Here is a 25,117-nt window from a genome sequence, read left to right as displayed (position 1 = left end):
AGTCACTGAACTATTCGGTGCCTCAGTTTCCTCATATGTAAACTGAGAGACAAAACACCCGTTCTCCCTCACTCTTAGACGTTTGGCTCCATGTGGGACAAGGACTGACTTCAACTGGTAATCTCATATTTACCCCAATGTTCAGTACAGAGCTTGGCCCATAGTAAAAAATTACATGATTACTATTATCATCATCATTGTCATAATTATTATCATTATCAGTAAGGATGTCATCAGTCCTGCAGTGACAACCAAAAATGTATGAACACGCTTTTATTGGTTCAAAGATTCAGTGGATGGGCCCGAATGTCAACGCAATAAGAAATGATTGTCAGTTTTCCCCATTCACAGACTTTTCATTTCAGCTCTTGCTCAAGTATTCTGGTTTCCAAGCCTCTTCATAGGTGGAGGTCAGGTTACATCAGGAGGTAACTACCCATTTAGAGACTTTGAAGCTGAAGGAGTAATGATTTTTCAATGCCTACTTAGTTATCACAGAAGGTAATTAGCCCTGCTGCAGACTTCAAAAATGAAGTTCTTGCCCTCTGTTCTGTTTCTCAAGATGCAGGGGTTTTCAGGTCAAATGCTTCTTAGAAGATGGAAAACAATAGTCTTTGCTTGGAGAAAAGCGATCTGTGCAAAGACAGGGGCTAGTTTCCTAATCCTTAAGCCTCTAATTACACTTCCATTCCATGAGCGAAACATTCAATCCCTTTTAATCGAGATAACTGCTCATTCTCCCACAGGCTTTTTGGTCTGTATTCTAATAGCACCTCTTTGGGCTTTGTTGGCTATTTCATCTACATTTCTCCCCGCACTTATCAAACATTATCTCATTAATCCTCACTGACACTGCAGCAACATCCTTGGCAAATAATGTTATCCCTATTTTCTAGTTGAAGAAAGCCAGGATAAGAGTACTTTTCTAAATTCCACCCTATTTCTCTCAATCCCATCAGACTGTAACCCTTCCAATCGATCAATCTCTACCTTCAAAACCCTCCTATAAAGCCATCTATTCAAGTGGCTTCCATTACTGATCCCAACACTAATCAATCAATCAATCACATTTATTGAGTGCGTACTGTATATAAAACACTGTACTAAGTGCTTGGAAGAGTAATGATAATGATGGTATTTAAGTGCTTACTAAGTGCCAAGCACTGTTCTAAGAATTGGAATGTGTTAAGCACTTATTCTATGTGCCAAGCACTGTTCTAAGCACTCTGATAGATATGAGGTAATCAGGCTGTCCCACACGGACACCATTAATAACCATTTTCCAGATGAGGTAACTGAAGCACAAAGAAGCTAATTGGCTTGCCCAAGGTCACACAGCAGACAAGTGGCAGAACCAGGATTAGAACCCACATCCTCTGATTCCCAAGCCCGTGCTCTTTCCACTATGCCAATAGAGTTGGTAGATATATTTCCTGCCCACGACGAGCTTAACTCAGGCACATCTCATCCCATGATCCACTCTCAGTCCTCATGTGTACCCAGCTTTATTCTTATTCTTTATTTATTTATTCTTTTATTTATTCCCTTTATATTTAACCATTGTATCTATGCTCTTACTCTTTGTCCTCTTTTATGCTTGCAGTGTGGGCCTACTTTTCTGCCCTTTTAGACTGTAAACTCTTTGAGGACAGGGACTGCAATTTTTCCTTCTATTGTATGTTTCCAACTGTTCAATGCAATTTCCTGCACAAAATAAGTGCTTTGGATGGGGATGATGTTGAGATAGCTGGAAATAGAAGTTGATTTCCCTGCATCCCAAATGCTTACTCTAACAGAATTAAATGAGTCATGGGTATAGGCATGTGTAATTATTGCAAACAACTGCAAATAGTTCATTCATTCATTCATTCATTCATTCAATAGTATTTATTGAGCGCTTACTATGTGCAGAGCACTGTACTAAGCGCTTGGGATGAACAAGTCGGCAACAGATAGAGACAATCCCTGCCGTTTGACGGGCTTACAGTCTAATCGGGGGAGACGGACAGACGAGAACAATGGCAATAAATAGAGTCAAGGGGAAGAACATCTCGTAAAAACAATGGCAACTAAATAGAATCGAGGCGAGGTACAATTCATTAACAAAATAAATAGGGTAACGAAAATATATACAGTTGAGCGGACGAGTACAGTGCTGTGGGGATGGGAAGGGAGAGGTGGAGGAGCAGAGGGAAAAGGGGAAAAAGAGGGTTAAGCTGCGGAGAGGTAAAGGGGGGATGGCAGAGGGAGTAGAGGGAGAAGAGGAGCTGAGTCTGGGAAGGCCTCTTGGAGGAGGTGAGTTTTAAGTAGGGTTTTGAAGAGGGAAGAGAATCAGTTTGGAGGAGGTGAGGAGGGAGGGCGTTCCAGGACCGCGGGAGGACGTGACCCAGGGGTCGACGGCGGGATAGGCGAGACCGAGGGGCGGTGAGGAGGTGGGCGGCAGAGGAGCGGAGCGTGCGGGGTAGGTGGTAGAAAGAGAGAAGGTAGGAGAGGTAGGAAGGGGCAAGGTGATGGAGAGCCTTGAAGCCTAGAGTGAGGAGTTTTTGTTTGGAGCGGAGGTTGATAGGCTACCACTGGAGTTGTTTAAGAAGGGGAGTGACATGCCCAGATCATTTCTGCAGGAAGATGAGCCGGGCAGCGGAGTGAAGAACAGACTGGAGCGGGGCGAGAGAGAAGGAAGGGAGGTCAGAAAGAAGGCTGACACAGTAGTCTAGCCGGGATATAACGAGAGCCTGTAATAGTAAGGTAGCCATTTGGGTGGAGAGGAAAGGGCGGATCTTGGCGATATTGTAAAGGTGAAACCGGCAGGTCTTGGTAACGGATAGGATGTGTGGGGTGAACGAGAGAGACGAGTCAAGGATGACACCGAGATTGCGGGCCTGAGAGACGGGAAGGATGGTCGTGCCATCCACGGTGATAGAGAAGTCTGGGAGAGGACTGGGTTTGGGAGGGAAGATGAGGAGCTCAGTCTCGCTCATGTTGAGTTTTAGGTGGCGGGCCGACATCCAGGTGGAGACGTCCAGGAGGCAGGAGGAGATGCGAGCCCGAAGGGAGGGGGAAAGGACAGGGGCGGAGATGTAGATCTGCGTGTCATCTGCGTAGAGATGGTAGTCAAAGCCGTGAGAGCAAATGAGTTCACCGAGGGAGTGAGTGTAAATGGAGAACAGAAGAGGGCCAAGAACTGACCCTTGAGGAACTCCAACAGTTAAAGGATGGGAGGGGGAGGAGGCTCCAGCGAAGGAGACCGAGAATGACCGGCCAGAGAGGTAAGAGGAGAACCGGGAGAGGACGGAGTCCGTGAAGCCAAGGTGAGATAAGATATGGAGGAGGAGGGGATGGTCGACAGTGTCAAAGGCAGCAGAGAGGTCAAGGAGGATTAGAATGGAGTAGGAGCCACTGGATTTGGCAAGAAGGAGGTCATGGGTGATCTTAGAGAGAGCAGTCTCGGTAGAGTGGAGGGGACGGAAGCCAGATTGGAGGGGGTCTAGGAGAGAATTGGAATAGTCTCCTGGTATCGAGGTTTTTGGATGTGTACCCCTTAAGCATCTTGATACTCAATCCCAGCCCCACAGTACTTTTGTAAATATTCTTATACTCTTAATTTTTCCCCATTCCTAATCTATTTTAATAGCTGTCTCACCCTGAAGTCCATAAGTCCCTCATGGGCATGGACTGAAGTTCATTGTGGACAGGGAATGTGCCTGGTTATTGTTATCATACTCTCCCAAGTGCTTAGTACAGAGCTCTGCACACAGTAAGCAATAAATACAACTGAATGAATGAATGAAGACTCTATCTTCCAACTTTGTTGTATGGCATTCTCTCAAGCTCTTAGTCCAGTGTTCTGCACATAATAAGCACTGAATAAATATCATTGACTGATTGATTGAGGGTAGGGTAGGCTGGGTAGGTGGGGAGATTATGGGGGTTCTCAGCATCCTCGGGAAGGCAGCCTGCCTCCCTCAGAGAAGGTTCCTTAGAGAAATTTAAGGAAGCTTTCCTCTGTTAGCTTTCTCCCCACTATAGACTGTAAGCTCCTTGTGGGCAGGGAACGTGTCTACCAAACTTGTATCACATTCTCCTGAGCACTTAGTACTGTTCTGCATTCAGTAAGCATTCAGTAAATACTAATAATAATAATGTTGGTATTTATTAAGCGCTTACTATGTGCAGACCACTATTCTAAGCGCTGGGGTAGATACAGGGTAATCAGGTTGTCCCACATGAGGCTCACAATCTCCTTCCCCATTTTACAGATGAGGTAACTGAGGCACAGAGAAGTTAAGTGACTTGCCCACAGTCACACAGCTGACAAGTGGCCGAGCCGGGAGTCGAACCCATGACCTCTTACTCCGAAGCCCAGGCTCTTTCCACTGAGCCATGCTGCTTCCCCATTGATTGATTTCTTTAGGGCAGTGTTCAGGGCAGGGGAATTGCTCCAAAGCTCACTGAGACCAGTTGTTCCATGACTAACCAGGGATAACTGAAGAATTAATCGTTGAAGAAACACACTTTCAAAGCACCTAGATGCTCTAACTATAGCTCAATCTAACATGAATGTTTGAGGGTTGACTTTGAAGAGACTCGTTCTCTCCTTAACCCATGTTCATCTTCATGATAAACTCGTGACTGTAAATGTCACCCAGGAATGTGTGATGTAAATGGCATGGATACAGAAGAAGTTATTGAATTGAAAAGGGATGGCTCCTGAACTGGGAAGGGAAGATTGAAAGATAAGCCTGGGAAAGCTGAAGAAAAATGAGATTCTGGGCCAGTTATGAGATGGTTCATGATAGGGTATTCTTTTAGAGCAAGTTGAATAATGTTGCCTCTTTTATCTTAGCTACCAGGAGAACAAGAGCTACAAATGATGAAAGGGGAAAACAGCAGATTTAAGGCAACAAGCTCTTTCACAGAATATGTGGAGCAAAAAGAAAAGCATCAGATATCATCAGTGAGAAGCAAGTTATTTATGAGAGTTACACTGAAGTACAGTAGTTGTAGAGTAACAGAAACATTTGGAATTCCAGAATCTCAGCGTGGCAACAGATCAGTTTCCTAGGTGAAAGAGAATGAGATTGGAAGCCAGGAGTCCCAGCTCAGCCCCTGGCTTCGTGTGTGACCTGGAGCCAGTCACCTTCCCTCACTGGGCTTCAGCTTCCTCATTTTCTTTTATGGTATTTGTCAAGTGCTTACTATGTGCCAGATACTGTACTAAGTGTTGGGTTAGATACTAGCTAATTAGGTTGGACACAGTCCATGTCCCAAATGGGGCTCAGAGTTTCAATCTCCATTTTACAGATCGGGGAAGTGAGGCCCAGATAAATTGAGAGACTAGCCCTAGGTCACACAGCAGACTAGTGGCGGAGCTGGGATTAGAATCCAGGTCTTACTGACTTCCAGGCCCATGCTCCATCCACTAAACAAAGCTGCTTCTCAACTATAAACTGGGGATAAAATGGATTGAAAGCTCCATATAGGAAGTGGACTGTGTTCAGTGTCATAATCTGGTATCTATCCCAGCACATAGTAAAGGGTTTAATACTAGCAATATTAACAATATTGTTGTTTAATATTGATGTTAAAGAGTTTAACAACAATCATAACTATAATAATGTCAGTAATAGTCATAATTTAGTCCATCCCCTGCCTGCAGGCATGAGTTCAACTAATTAATCTTAGATTTTTTTAATTTTCATGGTATTTGTTAAATGCTTACCACGTGTCAAACACTGTTCAAAGTGATGATTGGGCTTTGGAGTCAGAGATCATTAGTTCGACTCCCGGCTCTGCAACTCATCAGCTGTGTGACTGTGGGCAAGTCATTTAACTTCTCTGTGCCTCAGTTACCTCATCTGTAAAATGGGGATTAACTGTGAGCCTCATGTGGGACAACCTGATTACCCTGTATCTCCCCCAGCGCTTAGAACAGTGCTCTGGATCACCTCCTCTGTCCGCCTCCTACGCTCCTATGCTCGAGCTGCGGAGCGCTGCTGGCGAAAGTCCAAGCACGAAGCCGACCTCACACACTTCAAATTTATCCTTTCCTGCCTTAACTCTGCCCTCTCCTCCACCAGGCAAAACTTCTTCTCCTCCCTCATCGACACCCATGCCCGTCACCCCCGCCGATTGTTCCGGACTTTAACTCTCTCCTTAGGCCCCCTGTTCCTCCCCCTCCCCCGTCTCTTACCCCCAATGATCTGGCCACCTATTTCCTCACAAAAATCAACACAATCAGGTCTGAGCTCCCCAAAGTCACCCCTCCGCCTCTCCCCTCCCCCCCACCAACCCTCTACCCTACTTTCCCATCCTTCCCTGCAGTATCCTCAGAGGAGATCTCCTCCCTCCTCGCAAGTGCCACCCCCTCCACCTGCGCCTCGGACCCCATTCCCTCTCACCTTCTTAAAACCATCGCCCCTGCCCTCCTCCCTTCCTTAACTTCTATTTTTAACCACTCAATCTCCAATGGCTCCTTCCCCGCTGCCTTCAAACATGCCCACGTCTCCCCCATCCTAAAAAAAACCTGCTCTTGACCCCACTTCCCCCTCCAGTTATCGCCCTATCTCCTTACTACCCTTCCTTTCCAAAATCCTAGAACGAGTCATCTACAATCGATGCTTAGAATTCCTTAACTCCCATTCTCTCCTAGACCCCCTCCAATCTGGCTTCCGTCCCCTCCACTCTACCGAGGCTGTTCTCTCTAAGGTCACCCATGACCTCCTTCTTGCCAAATCCAATGGCTCCAACTCCATTCTAATCCTCCTTGACCTCTCTGCTGCCTTTGACACTGTCGACCATCCCCTCCTCCTCCATACCTTATCTCACCTTGGCTTCACGGACTCTGTCCTCTCCTGGTTCTCCTCTTACCTCTCTGGCCGGTCATTCTCGGTCTCCTTCGCTGGACCCTCCTCCCCCTCCCATCCTTTAACTGTTGGAGTTCCTCAAGGGTCAGTTCTCGGCCCTCTTCTGTTCTCCATTTACACTCACTCCCTCGGTGAACTCATTCGCTCTCACGGCTTTAACTACCATCTCTACGCAGATGACACGCAGATCTACATCTCCGCCCCTGTCCTCTCCCCCTCCCTTCAGGCTCGCATCTCCTCCTGCCTCCTGGACGTCTCCACCTGGATGTCGGCCCGCCACCTAAAACTCAACATGAGCGAGACTGAGCTCCTCATCTTCCCTCCCAAACCCGGTCCTCTCCCAGACTTCTCTATCACCGTGGATGGCACGACCATCCTTCCCGTCTCTCAGGCCCGCAATCTCGGTGTCATCCTTGACTCGTCTCTCTCGTTTACCCCACACATCCTATCCGTTACCGAGACCTGCCGGTTTCACCTTTACAATATCGCCAAGATCCGCCCTTTCCTCTCCACCCAAACAGCTACCTTACCGCTACGGGCTCTCGTTATATCCTGGCTAGACTACTGTGTCAGCCTTCTCTCTGACTTCCCTTCCTCCTCTCTCGCCCCGCTCCAGTCTATTCTTCACTCCGCTGCCCGGCTCATCTTCCTGCAGAAACGATCTGGGCACGTCACTCCCCTTCTTAAACAACTCCAGTGGTAGCCTATCAACCTCCGCTCCAAACAAAAACTCCTCACTCTAGGCTTCAAGGCTCTCCATCACCTTGCCCCTTCCTACCTCTCCTCCCTTCTCTCTTTCTACCGCCCACCCCGCACGCTCCGCTCCTCTGCCGCCCACCTCCTCACCGTCCCTCGGTCTCGCCTATCCCGCCGTCGACCCCTGGGTCACGTCCTCCCGCGGTCCTGGAACGCCCTCCCTCCTCACCTCCTCCAAACTGATTCTCTTTCCCTCTTCAAAACCCTACTTAAAACTCACCTCCTCCAAGAGGCCTTCCCAGACTCAGCTCCTCTTCTCCCTCTACTCCCTCTGCCACCCCCCCTTTACCTCTCCACAGCTAAACCCTCTTTTTCTCCTTTTCCCTCTGCTCTTCCACCTCTCCCTTCCCATCCCCACAGCACTGTACTCGTCCACTCAACTGTATATATTTCCATTACCCTATTTATTTTGTTAATGAATTGTACATCACCTCGATTCTATTTAGTTGCCATTGTTTTTACGAGATGTTCTTCCCCTTGACTCTATTTATTGCCATTGTTCTTGTCTGTCCGTCTCCCCCGATTAGACTGTAAGCCCGTCAAACGGCAGGGATTGTCTCTATCTGTTGCCGACTTGTTCATCCCAAGAGCTTAGTTCAGTGCTCTGCACATAGTAAGCGCTCAATAAATATTATTGAATGAATGAATGCTCTGCACATAGTAAGCACTTAACAAATACCAACATGTTCTTTTTTAAATTAGGTTGGATACAGTTCCTATCCTGTATGGGGTTCATAGTCTTAAGCAGGAGGGAGAACAGATGTCCAATCCTTATTTTACAGTTGAGGAAACTGAGGCACAGAAAAATTAAGTGACTTGCCCCAGGACACACAGCAAACAGAGCTAGGATTAGAACCCAGGATTCCTGACTCCCAGGCCCATGCTCTTTCCAGTAGGCCACACTGCTTCTTAATAAGATGATCTCCCATTTTTAAAGGTGTCCGAAGAAAGCTACTCTGCAGCTTCCCTGGGTCACCATTCAATTATTCAATAACTCTCGTGATTAATTAATTCTTCTTTTGCTTTAATTTAAATCCTTAACCTTTATTTAAGCCTTTTCCCCTTCATTCTGTGTTCCTTTAGAGTGTAAGTTCATTCTCTAGACCTTAAACTCATTGTGGGCAGGGAATATGTCTGTTTATTGTTATATTGTACTCTGCCAAGGGCTTAATACAGTGCTCTGCATACAGAAAGGGCTTAATAAATATGATTGAATTAATGAATTCACTCGAATTGGAGAAAAGCTGCATTGGTGTTGGGAATGATGCCAACTTAGCTCTGATAGAAATATGAGTCCTGGAAGGGTTTCCCCAAAGCAATGGTGGCATGGGCAGGTGGGGGATAGCTCGGGGGGGCCTGGGGAGGCTCCTCCAACCCGATATCCTGTTGTTGGAGGTCTCTGCCCCAGGGATGGCCTGCCTTTCCCTTCCCACCATCAGACAGACCCCAGATCCCCCCACATTCAAACCCCTCCTAAAATCCCACCTCTTTCATGAAGTTTTCCCTGATTCATTTTCTATCATCCCAAGCCATATCAACCCTTCTGCCATCTTGAGAAATTATGATATGATTTACACCCTCCTTGACTCTCCCCCTCTAGACTGTAAGCTCACTGTGGGCAGAGCACGTGTCTGTTTACTGTTATTTTGTAGTCTCCCAAGTGCTTAGTACGGTGCTCTGCATACAGTAAGTGCTCAATAAATACACTTGAATGAATGAGTGAGCAGGGATGTGTTTGTGGGTACTTTAATAATGATAATATAATAATAATCATCAAATTTACTAAGCACTTACTATGGGCCAAGCAGTGTACTAATGCTGGGGTAGGTACAAGATAAGCAGATCAGAAATAATTCCTATTCTAAATGGGGTTCAGAATCTAAGAAAGAGAAAGAATAGGTGTTGAATCCCCATTTTATAGATGAGGAAACTGAGGCCTAGGGAATTTAAGTGACTTGCCCAAGGTCACACAGCAGGCAAGTGACTGAGCCAGCGTTAGAACCCAGATGCTCTGGCTCCTTGACCTGTGCTCCTTCCCCTAGACCATGCTCCTTCCTTATCATTTATTTAGCATTTATTCTGACCACACTTGTAAATATTTTGTTTGGTTTGCCTTCCCCATTAGAGTGGGAAAGGACGAATCACTTCTTCATCCTGTACTATCCAAACGCTTAATACCCACACCATACCATTTGGGTAATCAAAAAATGCCAGAGCTATTAGTAAAACTCAGCTGCCTCACTTGGAAAATGGAGATTAAGACTGTGAGCCCCGTGTGGGACATGGACTGTGCCCAACATGATTTGTCTGTACCCACCCCAGCACTTAGTAACGTGCCTAGGACACAGTAAGTGCTTCACAAACACCACAATTTTATTATTATTTCTACTACTACAACTACTATTACCACTATCCCTATTATTTTTATTAGTAGAACCTCTACTCCTGGTAATCCTACTGCATAATTCCTTCATTCATTCCTTCTATCATATTCATTGAGCTCTTACTTTGTGCAAAGCACTGGACTCAGTAAGCTCTTGGGATAGTACAACAACAAAAAGACACATTCCCTACCCTCAATAATCTCACAGTCCAGTGGGGGAGAAAGACATTAATATGCATAAATAGATAAATTAATGGATTACAGATATAGACATATGTGCTGAGGGGATGGGAGGGAGAAAAAATGAAGGGAGCATGTCAGGGCACTGCAGAAGGAAGTGAGGGAAGAGGAGAGGAGGGCTTAGTCAGGGAAGGATTCTTGGAGGAGATGGGCCTTCAATAAGGCTTTGAAGTGGAAGAGATTAATTATCTGTCTGATATGAGGCTGGAGGGCATTCCAGGCCAAAGGTAGGATGTGGGCGAGAGGTCAGTGGTGAGACAAATGAAATAGAGGTATAGTGAGAAGGTTAACATTAGGAGTGGGGAAACATGGTCTGAACGTTTTTGAAGGAAAATGAATCAGGCATCAGAATGGAGAATAGATTGGAGAGGGGAGAAACAGGAGGCAGAGAGGTAATAATAATAATAATAACCATAATGGTATTTATTAAGCGCTTATATATGCCAAGCACTGTTCTAAGAGCTGGGGTAGGTACAAGGTAATCAGGTTGTCCCATGTGGGGCTCACAGTCTTAATCCCCTTTTTACAGATGAGGTAACTGAGACACAGAGATGTTAAGTGACTGGTCCAAAGTTTCACAGCTGATACATGGCAGAGCTTCCCAAGCCCATGCTCTTTCCAATAAACCACGCTGCTTCTCAGTGTAGGCAAGGGAGGCTCAAGGCAGGATAGGATAATTGCTTTCAGCAATTTGGTAGCAGCTTGGATGAAGAGGAAGGGGCAGATTTTAGCAGTGTTGTGAAGGCAGAACTGACAGGACTTAGAGCTGGCTTGAATATGTGGGTTGAATGATAGAGAGCTGTCAAAGGTAATGCCAAGGTTACATGCCTGTGAGACAAGAAGGTTGGTGGCATCATCAACAGTGATGGGAAAGTGAGCCAGAAGACAGCTTTTGAGTGGGAAGATAAGAAATTGAGTTTTAGCCATATTAAGTTTGAGATGACCAGGAAGTGATCCAAGTAGCGATGTCTTGAAAGGCAGGAGGAAATGTGAGACTGCAGAGAGGGAAAGAGATCAGGGCTGGAAATGTAGACTTGGGTGTCATCTGCACCAGGTGAGCAAATAAGTTCTCGAAGGGAGTAGGTGTAGATGGAGAATACAAAGAGGCTCAGAACTGAAACTTGAGGGACACCCAGGGATAGGGAATGGGTGGAGCCCGCAAAAGAGATTGAGAATCAGTGGCCAGAAAGATAGGAGGAGAACCTCCTACTCCTAGTACTACTACTATTATTATTATTTATTCAATCATTCATTCAATCGTATTTATTGAGCGCTTACTATGTGCAAAGCACTCGAAAATACAATTGAGCAACACATAGAGACAATCCTTGACCACAACGTGCTCACAGTCTAGAATGGGGGAGACAGACATCAAAACAAGTAAACATGCAACAGGGACATCATTATAAATAAAGAGAATTATGGATGTATACATCATTAATAAAAATAAATAGAATTACTACTATTACTACTACTATTACTACTTCAATTTCATGCTACCCAGAGGCCCTAAGATGCTTTCCCGACATCATAATGATAATAATAATTGTGGTATTTATTAAGTGTGCTTTACTATTGTCAGGCACTGTATTAAGCACTGAGGTAGATACAAGATAATGGGGTTGAACACAGTCCCTGTCCCACATAGAGCTCCCAGTCTCAATTCCCATTTTACAGATGAGAAAACTGAAGCCCAGAGAAATCAAGGGACATACCCAAGGTTACACAACAGAGAAGTGGAGGAGCTGGGATTAGAACCCAGGTCCTTCCAACTCCCAGGCCTGTACTCTATCCACTGGACCACGCTGCTTCTTCAGAGGTTATCTTGCCTCCCCCTCTTCCAAGAATGCCTGCTTTCTCGACACCCTGGCCTTCATTCCTTTCTGCTCCTTCCTTCCCACAGAGAGTCTGCTTGTCATCTATGTTCCATTCAGAGACAATTTGACTTTAAGCCCTGAGTTACCTTCATTCAACAACTCTTAATATAGCTGAAAACCGTTGAGTCACCCTCCCCTTTTATCCTCTCTAGGTTCAGTAGGCCATTTCACCAGAGGTTTCATCTACTAGATCTTCACGAGGCACATCGCAAAACAGATAGTACCCATTTTCCCACCTCACCTCTGTGAGGTGTCTGACATGACTTGATCCAAGTCAAGGAACCAATCTCTGGTAAAACTGGGCTCGAGACACACAGATCTCTAATTACAATTCCTTAGATCAAGTCCAACAGGGAAAAACAGAAAAGGTGACTTGTGATAGAAAGAAAGTAAACAGAGAACACACAAAAGTAGAATAAAAAAATGCATAGAAGAAAATGCTCTGCACAATGATTGATTGACAAACTATACATGGACCAAGAGCTCTTCCAAATTTCCAGTTTTCATTAGGATCTTTCCTTTACACCTAATAGATTGCAATGTGACAGAAATGCTAAAAATTATTCCTTTAGAGTGGAGGCAAATTAAAGTCCAAGTACATGAGGCTTTGGCTGAGAGGCGGTTGTGTCTCCGAATAAAAATTAAGGGCCATAAATCAGAATGGTGACTAGGAGTTTTTGTAAAAATTTTAAAATCAGTAGTACTGAGGAGAAGGCAGCCAGTTGAGGACTGATTGGAATTCTGAGTGGTTCCTAGAATAACTGTATCTGCAGAGTTTTTTGGTTTTTTTAATGGTATTTGTCAAGCATTTACTATGTGCCAGGCACTGTACTAAGAGTTGGGCAGATGCAAGTTAATAGGTTTGGACACAGTCTCTGTCCCACATGGGGTACACAGAGTCTCAATCCCCATTTTACAGATAAGGTAACTGAGGCACAGAGAAGTGAAGGGACTTGCTCAAGAGTACCCAGCAAACAAGTGTCAGAGCTGGGATTAGAACCCAGGACCTTCGGACTCCCAGGCCTTGCTCTATCCACTAGGTCACGCTGCTGCAGAGTCGGTATTTACCCGAGGGTAGGAGCACTTACCATTCTTAAGGAGGAGCACAGCCAAGAAATCTTGCAAATATGAGTTGATATAGAGGAGGAGACCTGGAGCCTGTGCGGTGAGAAAATTCAATGCAATGTTTTCCTTAGATGGAACAGCGTCGGTGTAAATGGCTGAGGAAGAAAAGCTAGAGTTCTTCGTCACAGGGTAAGGCTCTTGAAAGACATAAGTCACTGAAGTCCCGGCTTCAAACATTGCAGAAACCTCTGAAATGCAAAACAAAGAAAAGGGGGAATTTCCCTCATTATGCTTGCAGATTCAAGAGATTCCACTTTAAGCCTAAAACACCAGTTCACACATAAAATTCTCCACATCAAATATGGTCGAGATGTGTTTATGGAATGTCCCACTGAGCACACTGGATGATTCATTCATTCATTCAATCGTATTTATTGAGCATTTACTATGTACAGAGCACTGTACTAAGCTCTTGGGATAATTCTGGTCTTGAGCTTATTTATTTGATGTTACTTGTTAAGGACTTGCTATATACCAAGCACTGTTTCAAACACCGGAGTAGAAACAAGATAGTCACTTTGGATAAAGTCCTTGTCCCTCATGGGACTCACAATCTAATCTGTGGGGGAAAGCATTAATCCTCATTTGGCAGAGGAGGAAACTGAGGCCCAGAGAAATGAAATGACTTCCCCAAGGTCACACAGCAGGTGGAGCCAGGATTAGAGCTCAGGTCCTCTGACTGCCAGGCCCATGCTCCTTCCACTAAGGCCACACAGCTTCTCTGAGTCCTCAGTATCAAGAACCAACATTAAGGATGTGGAACGGAGACTGTGCTTGATCTGCTTATCTTCTGTTAAATCCAACACTCAGCACAGTGCTTGGAGGTAGTAGTATTTATTAAGTGCTTAATGTGTGCAGATCACTGAACTAAGAGCTAGGAAAGAATGTTCGGGTGGCTACTAGACACAGCCTCAGTGGCCAGTAAGTGTATTGCTTCATTCTAGACTGTGAGCTTTTTGTTGGGTAGGGATTGTCTCTATCTGTTGCCAGGTGGTACTTTCTAAACACTTTGCACATGGTAAGTGCTCTATATGTATGACTGAATGGATGGTACCAACACCTGAAAATAATTGTGTTTATTTCCAATGTCCATTGGTTCCACTTTGTGAAGAAACTGTAGCTACCTGAATCATTAGCCAAACATTAAACTAGCACATTCGTGCGTATTTCCCAACACACTGGGATTATCCGTTTGTCGGAAGGAAGGTTAAGGGAATATGTTTTGCATTTATCTTAGAGGTTACAACAGCGATGCTGCCAATGATAGAGATGTGCAGCAGTGAGCTGCAGAGAGGCTGTCTGTTCACTTCAGTTCCATTCAGGCATTTCCTGTGGTGTTTTTCCTGAGGGAGCATCAACAGACATTCACAGCTACTCTCACCTAGTTAGCAGAATAATAGTCTTATTCTTGATGTTTTTGTTAAAACCTTTAGGCAATCTACTAAGAATAGCAAATTTATTATTGGCACATGTACCACAGTGCCTATTGTCTATCTTTTCTCATGTTACTGGGGATACTCAATGCCACAACCACAAATTTTACAGCCAGAGGAAATATACCAGACAGAAATTTCATTTCCCAGTTGTACGGTCCACTGGTGATATTTTTTCAAAGTTAAAGTCGCTAGGCGATACCAAACTCCTCTCTTGAGTTTTAATTGTCCACCGGACTGTTGTATAAATCTTCACAAAAATGTACATCTCCCAGGGGGAGAAGGGATTTGGGGATAGGATATGGCAAAGGTCAGTGGGTTATACAGCTCTCTGCTGTCCAGATGCCAGGGCTTTTAAAAAACTCTGGTGAAAGCATCATGACCAAAGAAGCTGCCTTCAGCAGAGTAGCCACAGATATGAGGATTCTGTTCTATCATCCAAAGCCTCCTACAGGACCCACTAAGGTCTTGCTTTTGTGATCATTCAAGCTATGGCAGTGGTTACACAACAGCAAGGAACTGGAGAATTGGAGAAGATATTGCTCAGCTTTCTCCTCCTCCACATTCTTCCTTCTCTTTCTCTTCAGCTAATTCTCCTCCTTCCCCTTCTCTTTCAATTCTGCTTCTCCTCCTATTTCTCTTTTCTTCTCCTCCTTCTCCTCCTTCTCTTCCTTTACTGCTCTTTCTCCTCCTCCTCCTTATCCTCTTCTCGTGGGCAGGGAATGTGTCTGTCATGTTGTTATAATGTATTCTCCCAAGGTCAATGCTCTGCACACCATAAGCGATAAATAGATACAATTAACTGATTGACTCTTCCTATTCTGCTGTTGTTGCTTCTCCTCTCTCTGTCATTCTCTTCTACTGCTTCTTCTCCTGCTCCTCCTTCTCCTCCTATTCTGCCACTGCTGCTTCTTTTCCTCGTCCTTCTCCTCATCCTATTCTGCCGCTGCTGCTTCTTGTCCTCATCTTCCCACGGCTGCTTCTCCTCCCCTTTCTATCTCTCACCCTTCTCTTCCTCCTCCTCTGCTTCCTGTTCTTTTCAGCTTCTTCCTCCTCCTCCTCAGCAACCAGCAGTGCAGCTGAAGGGCTAATTTCAGGATCATTCTTGGGGATTTCTAAGTTTAGCCACCCTCATTTTTTTCTCTTCTGACCAGAGACCTATTAAATACAGGTCAGGATTACATGGCCATTTATGGCAGTGGTGTGGCAACAGACCTCATGATAATATTAGAGGCTGGGCAAGTTTGGGGGGTATCACTTGGTCCCATCTATTCTCTGCTGCAAGCCCCCCACAATTTAAGCCACCTTAGTCACACAGCACATATGCTTAACTGTAATTTATTTTAATGTCTGTCTCCCACATTGGACTGTAAGACCGTTGGAGGCAGAGTCTGTTTATTGTTCTATTGTACTCTCCCAAGAGCTTAGTACAGTGCTTTGCACACAGTAAGTGCTCAGTAAACATGATTAACTGACTGTCTGTAAGCTACTTGTGGGCAGGGAACTCATCTGCTGGCTCTCTTGTTTAGCCCTCTCCCAAGTGTGTGATTCAGTGCTCTGCATGCAGTAAGCGCTCAAAAAGTATCACTGATTAATTGATTGATTAAATTCTGTGGGGCAAATATAAATTTCTTATGGGGTACAGAGATGGTGAATTAAGATGTGGAATGATTCTCCCCATGCTATGTACAGAGAAGCTAAAGCCCAGTGCAGATAAAGGAAATACATGAGGACACACCAACATAAATTATCAACAGCAAGAGGATTGGTATTAGAACCCAGGCCTCCTGGCTCCCAGCTTTGAATTTTGCCCGCGAGGTTTTGACCTCATCAAGTGCTAGGGGGAGCATAATGAGCCTGTGGGAAATAGTAACAAGACACAGTGGATTGAGCACAGGTCTGGGAGTCAGAAGATCATGGGTTTTAATCCTGGTTCCGCCACTTGTCTGCTGTGTGACCTTGGACAAATCACTTAATTTCTTTGTGCCTCCGTTACCTCGTCTGTAAAATGGGGATGAAGACTGTGAGCCCCATGTGGGACAGAGACTGTGTCCAATCCAATTTGCTTGTATCCACCCCAGCACTTAGTACAGTGCATGGAACATAGTAAGCACTTGGCATTATTATTATTATTGTTACTATTATTACTAGATGTGCCACAGGCCTACTCAATCAATAGTATGTATTCAACACCTACAGTCTGCAGAACACTTTACTAAGCACTTTGGAGAGTGCTATCAAGTTAGTAGACACGATCCTTGCTCTCGAGGAGCTATCAGTCTACTATGTGCAGAGCACTGTACTATGTGGTTGAGAGAATCCAACAGAGTTAGAGAAACAGCATGGCCCAGTGGAAAAAGCCCAGGCCTGGGAATCAGAAGGACCTCGGTCTCTAATCCTGGCTCCACCACATGTCTGCTATGTGACCTTGGGCAAGTCCCTTAACTTCTCTGGGCCTCAATTACTTCATCTGTTAAATGGGTATTAAGAATGTGAGCCCCATATGGGACAGGGACAGTATCCAACCTGATTAACTCGCATCTACCCCAGCATTTAGAACAATGCTTGGCACGTAGTAACCACTTAACAAGTACAATAATTAATTATCTGTATTACTCCTGGCTTGACCACTTGCCTGCTGGGGGACCTTGAGTGAGTTACCTCTCTTTGCCTCAGTTTCCTCATATGTTCAGTGGGCATCAGGTGGCAATTCTCTCTCTACTTAGACCACGAGGCCCCTGTAGGTCAGGGGAACTCTTCCAAGGAAGAGGCCAAATGAGGAGCCCGGAGGATGTACCTTTCCTGCAGAAGGGCCCTTCATAGGGGGAGTTGGTGCAGTCGCAGAAGTAGCCACTGTTCTTCTCCACACACTTTCCTCCGTTGTGGCAGGAGGTGCTGTAACTGCTGCAGTGTCCCGGACATCCAGGCTTAACTCCCGCTGTCACCTTTGCCCTCTCTTCCAGGTCGAACTTCTGCCCATTTAAGCGTAAGGAGCGGATGCACCCTAGAAAACCTTTCTGCCTGGATATTGTGCCTCCTGAAACCAAGAAAAAAAATTCAGTTTACATAGGGTCCAAACACACATCAAGACTATCACTGGGCAACTGTATAATCATCATCATCATCATCATCATATTTGGTAAATACAAAGGGAAAAGAACTGTACTAAGCACTGGGGTAGATACAAGATGATCAAGTCTGAGACAAGCCTTTCCTCACAGTCTAAGCAGGAGGAAGAACAGGTTTTTAATATCCATTTTACAGAGGAGGAAACAGGCCCAGAAAAGTTAAATGACTTGCCCAAAGTCACACAGCAGGCAAGTGGGGGAGCTGAGATTGGAATTTAGTGCTCTTTCAATTCATTCATTCATTCATTCATTCATTCAATCGTATTCACTGAACCTTTACTGTGTGCAGAGCACTGTACTAAGCATTTGGAAAATACAATTCGGCAACAGATAGAGATAATCCCTACCCAACAACGGGTTTACAGTCTAGAAGGGGAGACAATTCTAGAATGGCTTTCCACTAAACCACACTGTTTCCTAATATAAAGTTTCCTCCATATAGTTCATAGTCACCTATGTCATTTTACTTTCATTGAAATGCTATAGATAGCATTATAATAGATATATAGATATAGATATAATTCTGGAATTTGGACCATAAAAGATTGCTATTTGGGATGATGATTACAGGAATTATAATCCACTGACAGGAAAATTTGCCTTTCAAAATCAAAGATCCTTGGTGCCTACTGAAGCACATCTAGACTAGGAGACCAAAATGACTGCTCCAGAAGATTCCCAGTTTAATTCTGGAAATTTAGTAGTATTACTGATCAATAATTTTCATGCTATCCAATATTCTCTGGCATGGCTAGATTTGAGTATGACCTGAATCTACATTTCTGAGTGTGATCAATTTTGGGCAGGTGATAAAGAAGCGTTTTTTAGTACCACATTGTACCTCCCTGATCCAAACCTTCGTCATATCCCATTTCAACTATGGCACCAGCCCCCTCACCTACCTCAATGCCTCCAGCTTCTCTCTTCTCTTATCTGTACTTCCCTTTTTCTTTTTTCTAAAACAATGTCTGTGGATGTCTTCCCACTCTTCAAAAATCTCCATTAGTTGCTCATCCATTGCCTCAAACACACTCTTCACTGTCGGCTTTAAGGAACTTAATCATCTCTCTCTCTCCTACCTAACCACATTCCTTTCCAGACAACTGTAGAATGCCACAACAAGGCCCACATACTTCACTCTTCTAACACCAACAATTCATTAGGCCTGGATCGTGTCTCTAACTGTTGACCCTGTGCTCATGTCCTCCCTCCTGTCTAGAGTTCCCTTCCCCAAATAGCCCACAGACCACCATTTTCTTTATCTTCAAAGTCTTTCCTATTCTCCCACCCTTCTGAATCACCCATATACTTGGAGCCTTTACCCTCCAACTATAATGATACCCACCCCTTCCCCATCCCTATAGGTAAGTATCATATCATGCTTCCTCACTAATCTGATTTTAATGTATGTCTCCCCATGCGCTTGTGAGCTCCTTGAAGGCAGAGATTGTGTCTATGCAGAGATTGTGTCTACCACTTCTATTGCATGGACCTGGGAGCCAGAAGGTCATGGATTCTAATTCCGGCTCTGCCACTTGTCTGCTCTGTGACTTTGGGCAAGTCATTTCACTTCTCTGTGCCTCAGTTACTTCATCTGTAAAATGGGGATTGAGACTGTGAGCCCCACATAGGACAGAGACCACATCCAACCCGATTTGCTTGTATCCACTGTGGTGTCTCATTTTGGCAGGGAATGTATCTGCCAATTCTGTTGTACTATACTCTCCCAAGCCCTTAGTACAGTGCTATGCACATATTAAGCTCTTAGTAAATATGATTGATTTATTCATTCATGGGGGCAACTCTTGCCCCATTTTATAGCCAAGGAAATGGAAACTGATGACAGTGAAATGTCTCTTTGATCATCATTTAGTATGTCAATGGCAGAATTAAAACATTGGAAATAACTTTTTCCACATAGGAATGCAGTGTTTTCTCTACTTTTCTATAATACTTGTTTCTTCTGAGTTTGTGAAGATGTGTATCCGCACATGGTTGCCCTTGATGATTTGAAGATGAAACTGCTAAGGAGAGATTTCATCCATGCATAAGAATGTAGAGAGACAATTTGTTTCACACTGTGCCAAGGAAAATATATTAGGACACTTTTTCTGCTCTCTTGCCATTCAGTACGAGCGTTGCATTTTTAAGTAGAGTTTTTCAGATACCAAGAGTGCTGTCCAATGTCCCTGCTGTCTCTTCATCAACCAGACAACAGATTGTGACTGGCTGCTTCGAAAGGACTGTAATTTAGGGTGAGGGTTTGAGGAAAGGCACAGTCAGGACTAGATAGGGGTACAGTTTGTATAAGCGGCATTTGGCTGGCTTAGGAATTTGTCTGGGTGTCCTGTTAATTCTACCAATCCCGAGGTTAAGGGGTTGAACTATGACCCAACATGGCATCACTTCCCCCTCCCGGTGATAGGATAGAATCTGCTGCCGGCCTGGTGCCCGCCTGTCAAGCCTGTTGGGTCAGGGAGTGTTTGCAGTGTTTCCTGGTCTGGGGGTCACCCCTGCCTCAGACTCGTGCTGGCCCAAGGGATGAATTTTACAGTAAAAAGAAAACAAACACGAGCCTTCTTATTTCATCTCCTCCACCAGCCCCCTAGAGAAACAGACCTCAGGCAGCACAAACCCTCCCTGGGGTGCTGGGACAGAGTTACTTTTCTTTGTGCCATTTCCCTGCTTTGAGGGGAGTGAAAAAGTTTTCCCTGATCTGTAGCCCTACTTGATGAGTGTGGGGTCATTCAACAGTATTTACTGAGCACTTACTATGTGCAGAGCACTGTACTAATCGCTTGGAATGTACAAATAGGCAACAGATATAGTCCCTGCCCATTGACGGGCTTACAGTAATGGGCTTAGAAGATGTGACGGAGAGGAGGAGCCCGCGAAGGAGACGGAGAATGAATGGCCAGAAAGATGAGAGGAGAACCAGGAGAGGACGGAGTCTGTGGATAGGATCTCACTGTCCATAACACCATCTTCAAATATAAAGGACAAATAAAATATAATTAAATAGATCTTCTTAGGAGAAGAAGCATTGTAGAGGGAGGTGGCGCTTTCTATGAAGCTCTGTAGAATATGCTGTGTGACCTTAGGCAAATCTCTTCACTTTCTCTGGGCCTCAGTTGGGAGGCGGGGAGGGTCATCCCCCCCGGCCCTCTGCCCCTGCCCGAGTGTGCTCTATATCCCTTGGTCCAAGGGTGGAAACTACAAGTTCCCACCCCCGTTCCCCCACACTGCCTGGTGGGGGCATCAGAAGTAACTCTCAGCGACTGGCTGGGAGAACCCTGGATGGCCCCTCCAAGGGGGTCAGCTCCAGATTTATCCACACATGCTTCGGTTTTGGAGGAAACCTCAGGCTCTCGCATCCGCAATCCTTTCCCCACATGGGACTACCCTAATAATAATAATGATAATAATAATGGTATTTATTAAACAATTTATGTGCCAGGCACTGTACTTTGCACCGGGGTGGACGCAAGAAAATTGGGTTGGACACAGTCCCTGTCCAATGTGGGGCTCACAGTCTCAATCTACATTTTGCAGATGAGGCAACTGAGGCCCAGAGAAAGTTAAGAGACTTGCCTAAGGTTACACAGCAGATCCTACAGAGCTTCACAGAAAGCGCCACCTCCCTCTTCCCTGGTACTGCCTCCTTTTCAGAAGATCGGGTGACCTAGAAATTCAAACTAGGAACCGAAATTCAAACTAGGAGTCGATCACTGAGTAGACAGTAAAAAATTCCTGTTTGTCACAACATCTTGAAGAATTTCTCCTCCGTAAAGTTTCAAAGAGCAAAATGCATCAACCGGTCATGGAACTATATAGCCTACTGCAAACATAAGATGCACTGGAGTTGTTTTTGCAGGAGTGGTGATGGCTGTGCTGAGCCATCCACCGTCTCTCTTGCCCTGTTTACTCAGTGTCTCACACACACTGTGAGGTGGTTGACATAAATGAATAGTGCTGTCTACGGTTATGGAAGAGAATATCTCTGTAGACTCAGAGTCTACAGATTATCTCCTACCCTAACCAACATTATAAGCCATTTTGACTAAAGAGTCAAATCGCTTTAGGCTTTGTGATTTATGTTTTGAGTTTTTTACTTCTTGCAAACAAGATGAAAAGACTGAAAGAGAAGAAACAAAGAAAATGGGAGAAAGAAAACCCTTGTGTCAGCACACTAGATGATACCTGATTCTTCAATTGCTTAGAAGAAACACAGATACGATCCTTAATTACTGGAACTCACCAAAGAGAAGGGACCATGTTTTTGAAGCTTAATTCTGTTTTTTGTACATAACAATCTAAATCCTAAATATGCAAAGTAATAATAACCGCTACTCAACTTGTCTTGTCTTATGCTGTCGAGTCATCTCTGACCCATAGCCATGCCATAGACACATCTCTCCCTGAACGCCCTACCTCCATCTGCCAGAGTCAGAGGTCATGGGTTTGAATCCTGGCTCTGCCACTTGTCAGCTGACTGTGGGCAAGTCACTTAACTTCTCTATGCCTCAGTTACCTCATCTGCAAAATGGAGATTAAGACTGTGAGCCCCACGTGGGACAACCTGATTCCCCTGTGTCTACCCCAGCGCTTAGAACAGTGCTCTGCACATAGTAAGCACTTAACAAATACCAACATTATTATTATTATTATTATTATTATCGTCCTGGTAATGGATCTATAGAGATTTCTTGGTAAAAACACAGAAGTGGTTTACCATTGTCTTATTCCACACAGTAAACCTGAGTCTCTTGTCCTCGATTCTCTCCCATGTCACTGCTGCCCAGTGCAGGTGGGTTTTGACTTGTAGCAGATTGCCTTCCAGTCTCTAGCCACTGCCCAAGCTAGGATTTGGAATGCGTAGGCCTCTGCTTGATTCTCTCTCCTACAGTTGAGACTTGTAGAGTACAGCGTGGCGCAGTGGAAAGAGCATGGGCTTGGGAGTCAGAGGTCATGGGTTTGAATCTCCGCTCTGCCACTTGTCAGCTGTGTGACTCTGGGCAAGCCACTTAACTTCTCTGTGCCTCAGTTACCTCATCTGTAAAATGGGGATTAAGACTGTGAGCCTCATGTGGGACAACCTGATTACCCTGTATATCCCAGAGTTTAGAAGAGTGCTCTGCACCTAGTAAGCACTTAACAAATACCAACGTTATTATTACTGGAAACTCTCCAGGTGTGACCCTGAGAGGGCACTACTCAACTACCCACTGCCCATGCTTAATGTTAAATGCTAGATGCTGACACACAGATGCTCAATAACTTCTGTTCCCATAATTCTCTTCTCTCCCCATACAATCCAGCCAGCACATTTCACTCCTCCAATACCAACAACCTACTCACTGTGTCTCAATCTTATCTTTTTTTTCTTTTTGTGTTGGTATTAGTTAAGCACTTATTATGTTCCAAGCACTGTTCTAATTGCTGGGGCAGACATAAGGTAAGCAAATTGGAAACATTGTGTGTCCCACTTGGGGCTCAAAATCTTAATCCCCATTTTACAGGTGAGGTAACTGAGGCATAGAAAAGTGAAGTGACTTGCCCAAGGTCACACAGCAGACAAGTGACAAAGCTAGGATTAGAACCCAGGTCTTTCTGTCTCCCAGGACCATGCTCTATCTGCTTCTCTCTCTCACTGTTGACTCCTTGTTCAGTCCCTCCCTCCTGCCTGTAATCTGCTCCCCATTCATCTCTGACACCATTCTTCTGATCTTCGAAGCCCAACTAAATACAACATCTTCAGGTAAGCCTCAATGCATTGACTTTTCTCCTCCCCATCCTAGAGAAGCAGCATAGCTCAGTGGAAAGAGCATGAGCTTGGGAGTTATAGGTCATGGGTTCGAATACTGGCTCTGCCACTTGTCAGCTGTGTGACTGTGGGCAAGTCACTTAACTTCTCTGTGCCTTAGTTATCTCATCTGTAAAGTGGGGATTAAGACTGTGAGCCTCACATGGGACAATTGGATTACCCCGTATCTACCCCAGCACTTAGAACAGTGCTCTGCACATAGTAAGCGATTAACCAATACCAACATTATTATTATTACTTCCCTCCCAATTTTATCACTCATTAATTTGAGCCCATACACTCTAAGTGCTTAGGTCTTTTCTCTTGGCCCACCACCCTCACAACATTATGTACCTATCTTTCCACTTGGTTCCTTCCCCCTCCCATAATTCACTGTCAGGACTATCTCTGCCATTAGATTGTAAACTCCTTGACAGTAGAGGTGGTGCCGATTTATCTAAGGTGTTTTCCTGAGGGGTTACTAAGTGCTCTGCACAGAGTAACCATCCTGTCAGTGGCATAGATTGACTGTTGTTGGTGCTAACTTTGACGCTGAGTTGTTTTTTAAAACATGAATCCTGCTAAAGTCCCATCTCCTCCCTGAGGTCCTTCTGGATTAACACCTCAAAATCAACATCCCAGTCCCTATAGATTTGCACCAAAACTGGTTTGCCTCTTACACACACATATACACACAAACACACTCCTGATGTTTTCACAGAAAACGGGCCTGGGAGTCAGAAGGTCATGGGTTCTAATCCCCGCTCTGCCACTTGTCTGTTGTGTGACCCTGGGAAAGTCACAATTTTTCTGTGCCTCAGTTACCTCATTTGTAAAATGGGGATTGTAATTGTGAGCCCCACATGGGACAGAGACTGTGTCCAACCAATTTGCTCATATCCACCCCAGCTCTTAGTACAGTGCCTGGCACAAAGTAAGTGCTTAACAAATTTCATTATCATCATCATCTAAAAAAAAATGTTGGTATTTGTTAAGCGCTTACTATGTGCAGAGCACTGTTCTAAGCACTGGGGTAGATACAGGGTAATCAGGTTGTCCCATGTGAGGCTCACAGTTAATCCCCATTTTAAAGATGAGGTAACTGAGGCACAGGGAAGTGAAGTGACTTGCCCACAGTCACACAGCTGACAAGTGGCAGAGCTGGGAGACGAACCCATGACCTCTGGCTCCGAAACCCAGGCTCTTTCCACTGAGCCACGCTGTTTCTCTAGCTCTCTCAATTATTGGATTACTGGGATGTTACAGTTTTATGCTTATCTCTTTTTAACTGTCTGTTTTCAATCTTTTCATAATAATAATAATATTAACAATGTTATTTTAGAATTTTATACTTTCTCAATGTCCAGTACAATAACCTCCACACAGCAGATACTCAAATTTGGATGAATGAAAACCTAGATGAGTGGATTCAAAGTTCAGAGAAACAAATTCCCTCCTATATACCAGATCTTGGAAGTCCCTTTCTCCACCTATTTCTTGGAGAAGTAA

General features: G+C 44.7%; 1 protein-coding gene across 1 annotated transcript in view; it reads right to left on the bottom strand.

The window, feature by feature from the left end:
• Positions 1–25,117, bottom strand: part of CNTNAP5 (contactin associated protein family member 5) — a 746,584-nt gene that overhangs the window by 70,065 nt on the left and 651,402 nt on the right. Inside the window, exons 18-19 of the mRNA XM_029075794.2 lie at positions 17,475–17,714; positions 13,208–13,432 (exon numbers count right to left, since the gene is read on the bottom strand). Coding sequence (XP_028931627.1) covers positions 13,208–13,432; positions 17,475–17,714 — 465 coding nt within the window. The remainder of the gene's footprint in view (positions 1–13,207; positions 13,433–17,474; positions 17,715–25,117) is intronic.

This window comes from Ornithorhynchus anatinus, chromosome 1 (genome assembly GCF_004115215.2).
Source record: "Ornithorhynchus anatinus isolate Pmale09 chromosome 1, mOrnAna1.pri.v4, whole genome shotgun sequence".
Classification (NCBI taxonomy): Eukaryota; Metazoa; Chordata; class Mammalia; order Monotremata; family Ornithorhynchidae; genus Ornithorhynchus; species Ornithorhynchus anatinus.
The sequence above is the reverse complement of the archived record's forward strand: the minus strand, read 5'-3'. Positions and strand labels throughout refer to the sequence as shown.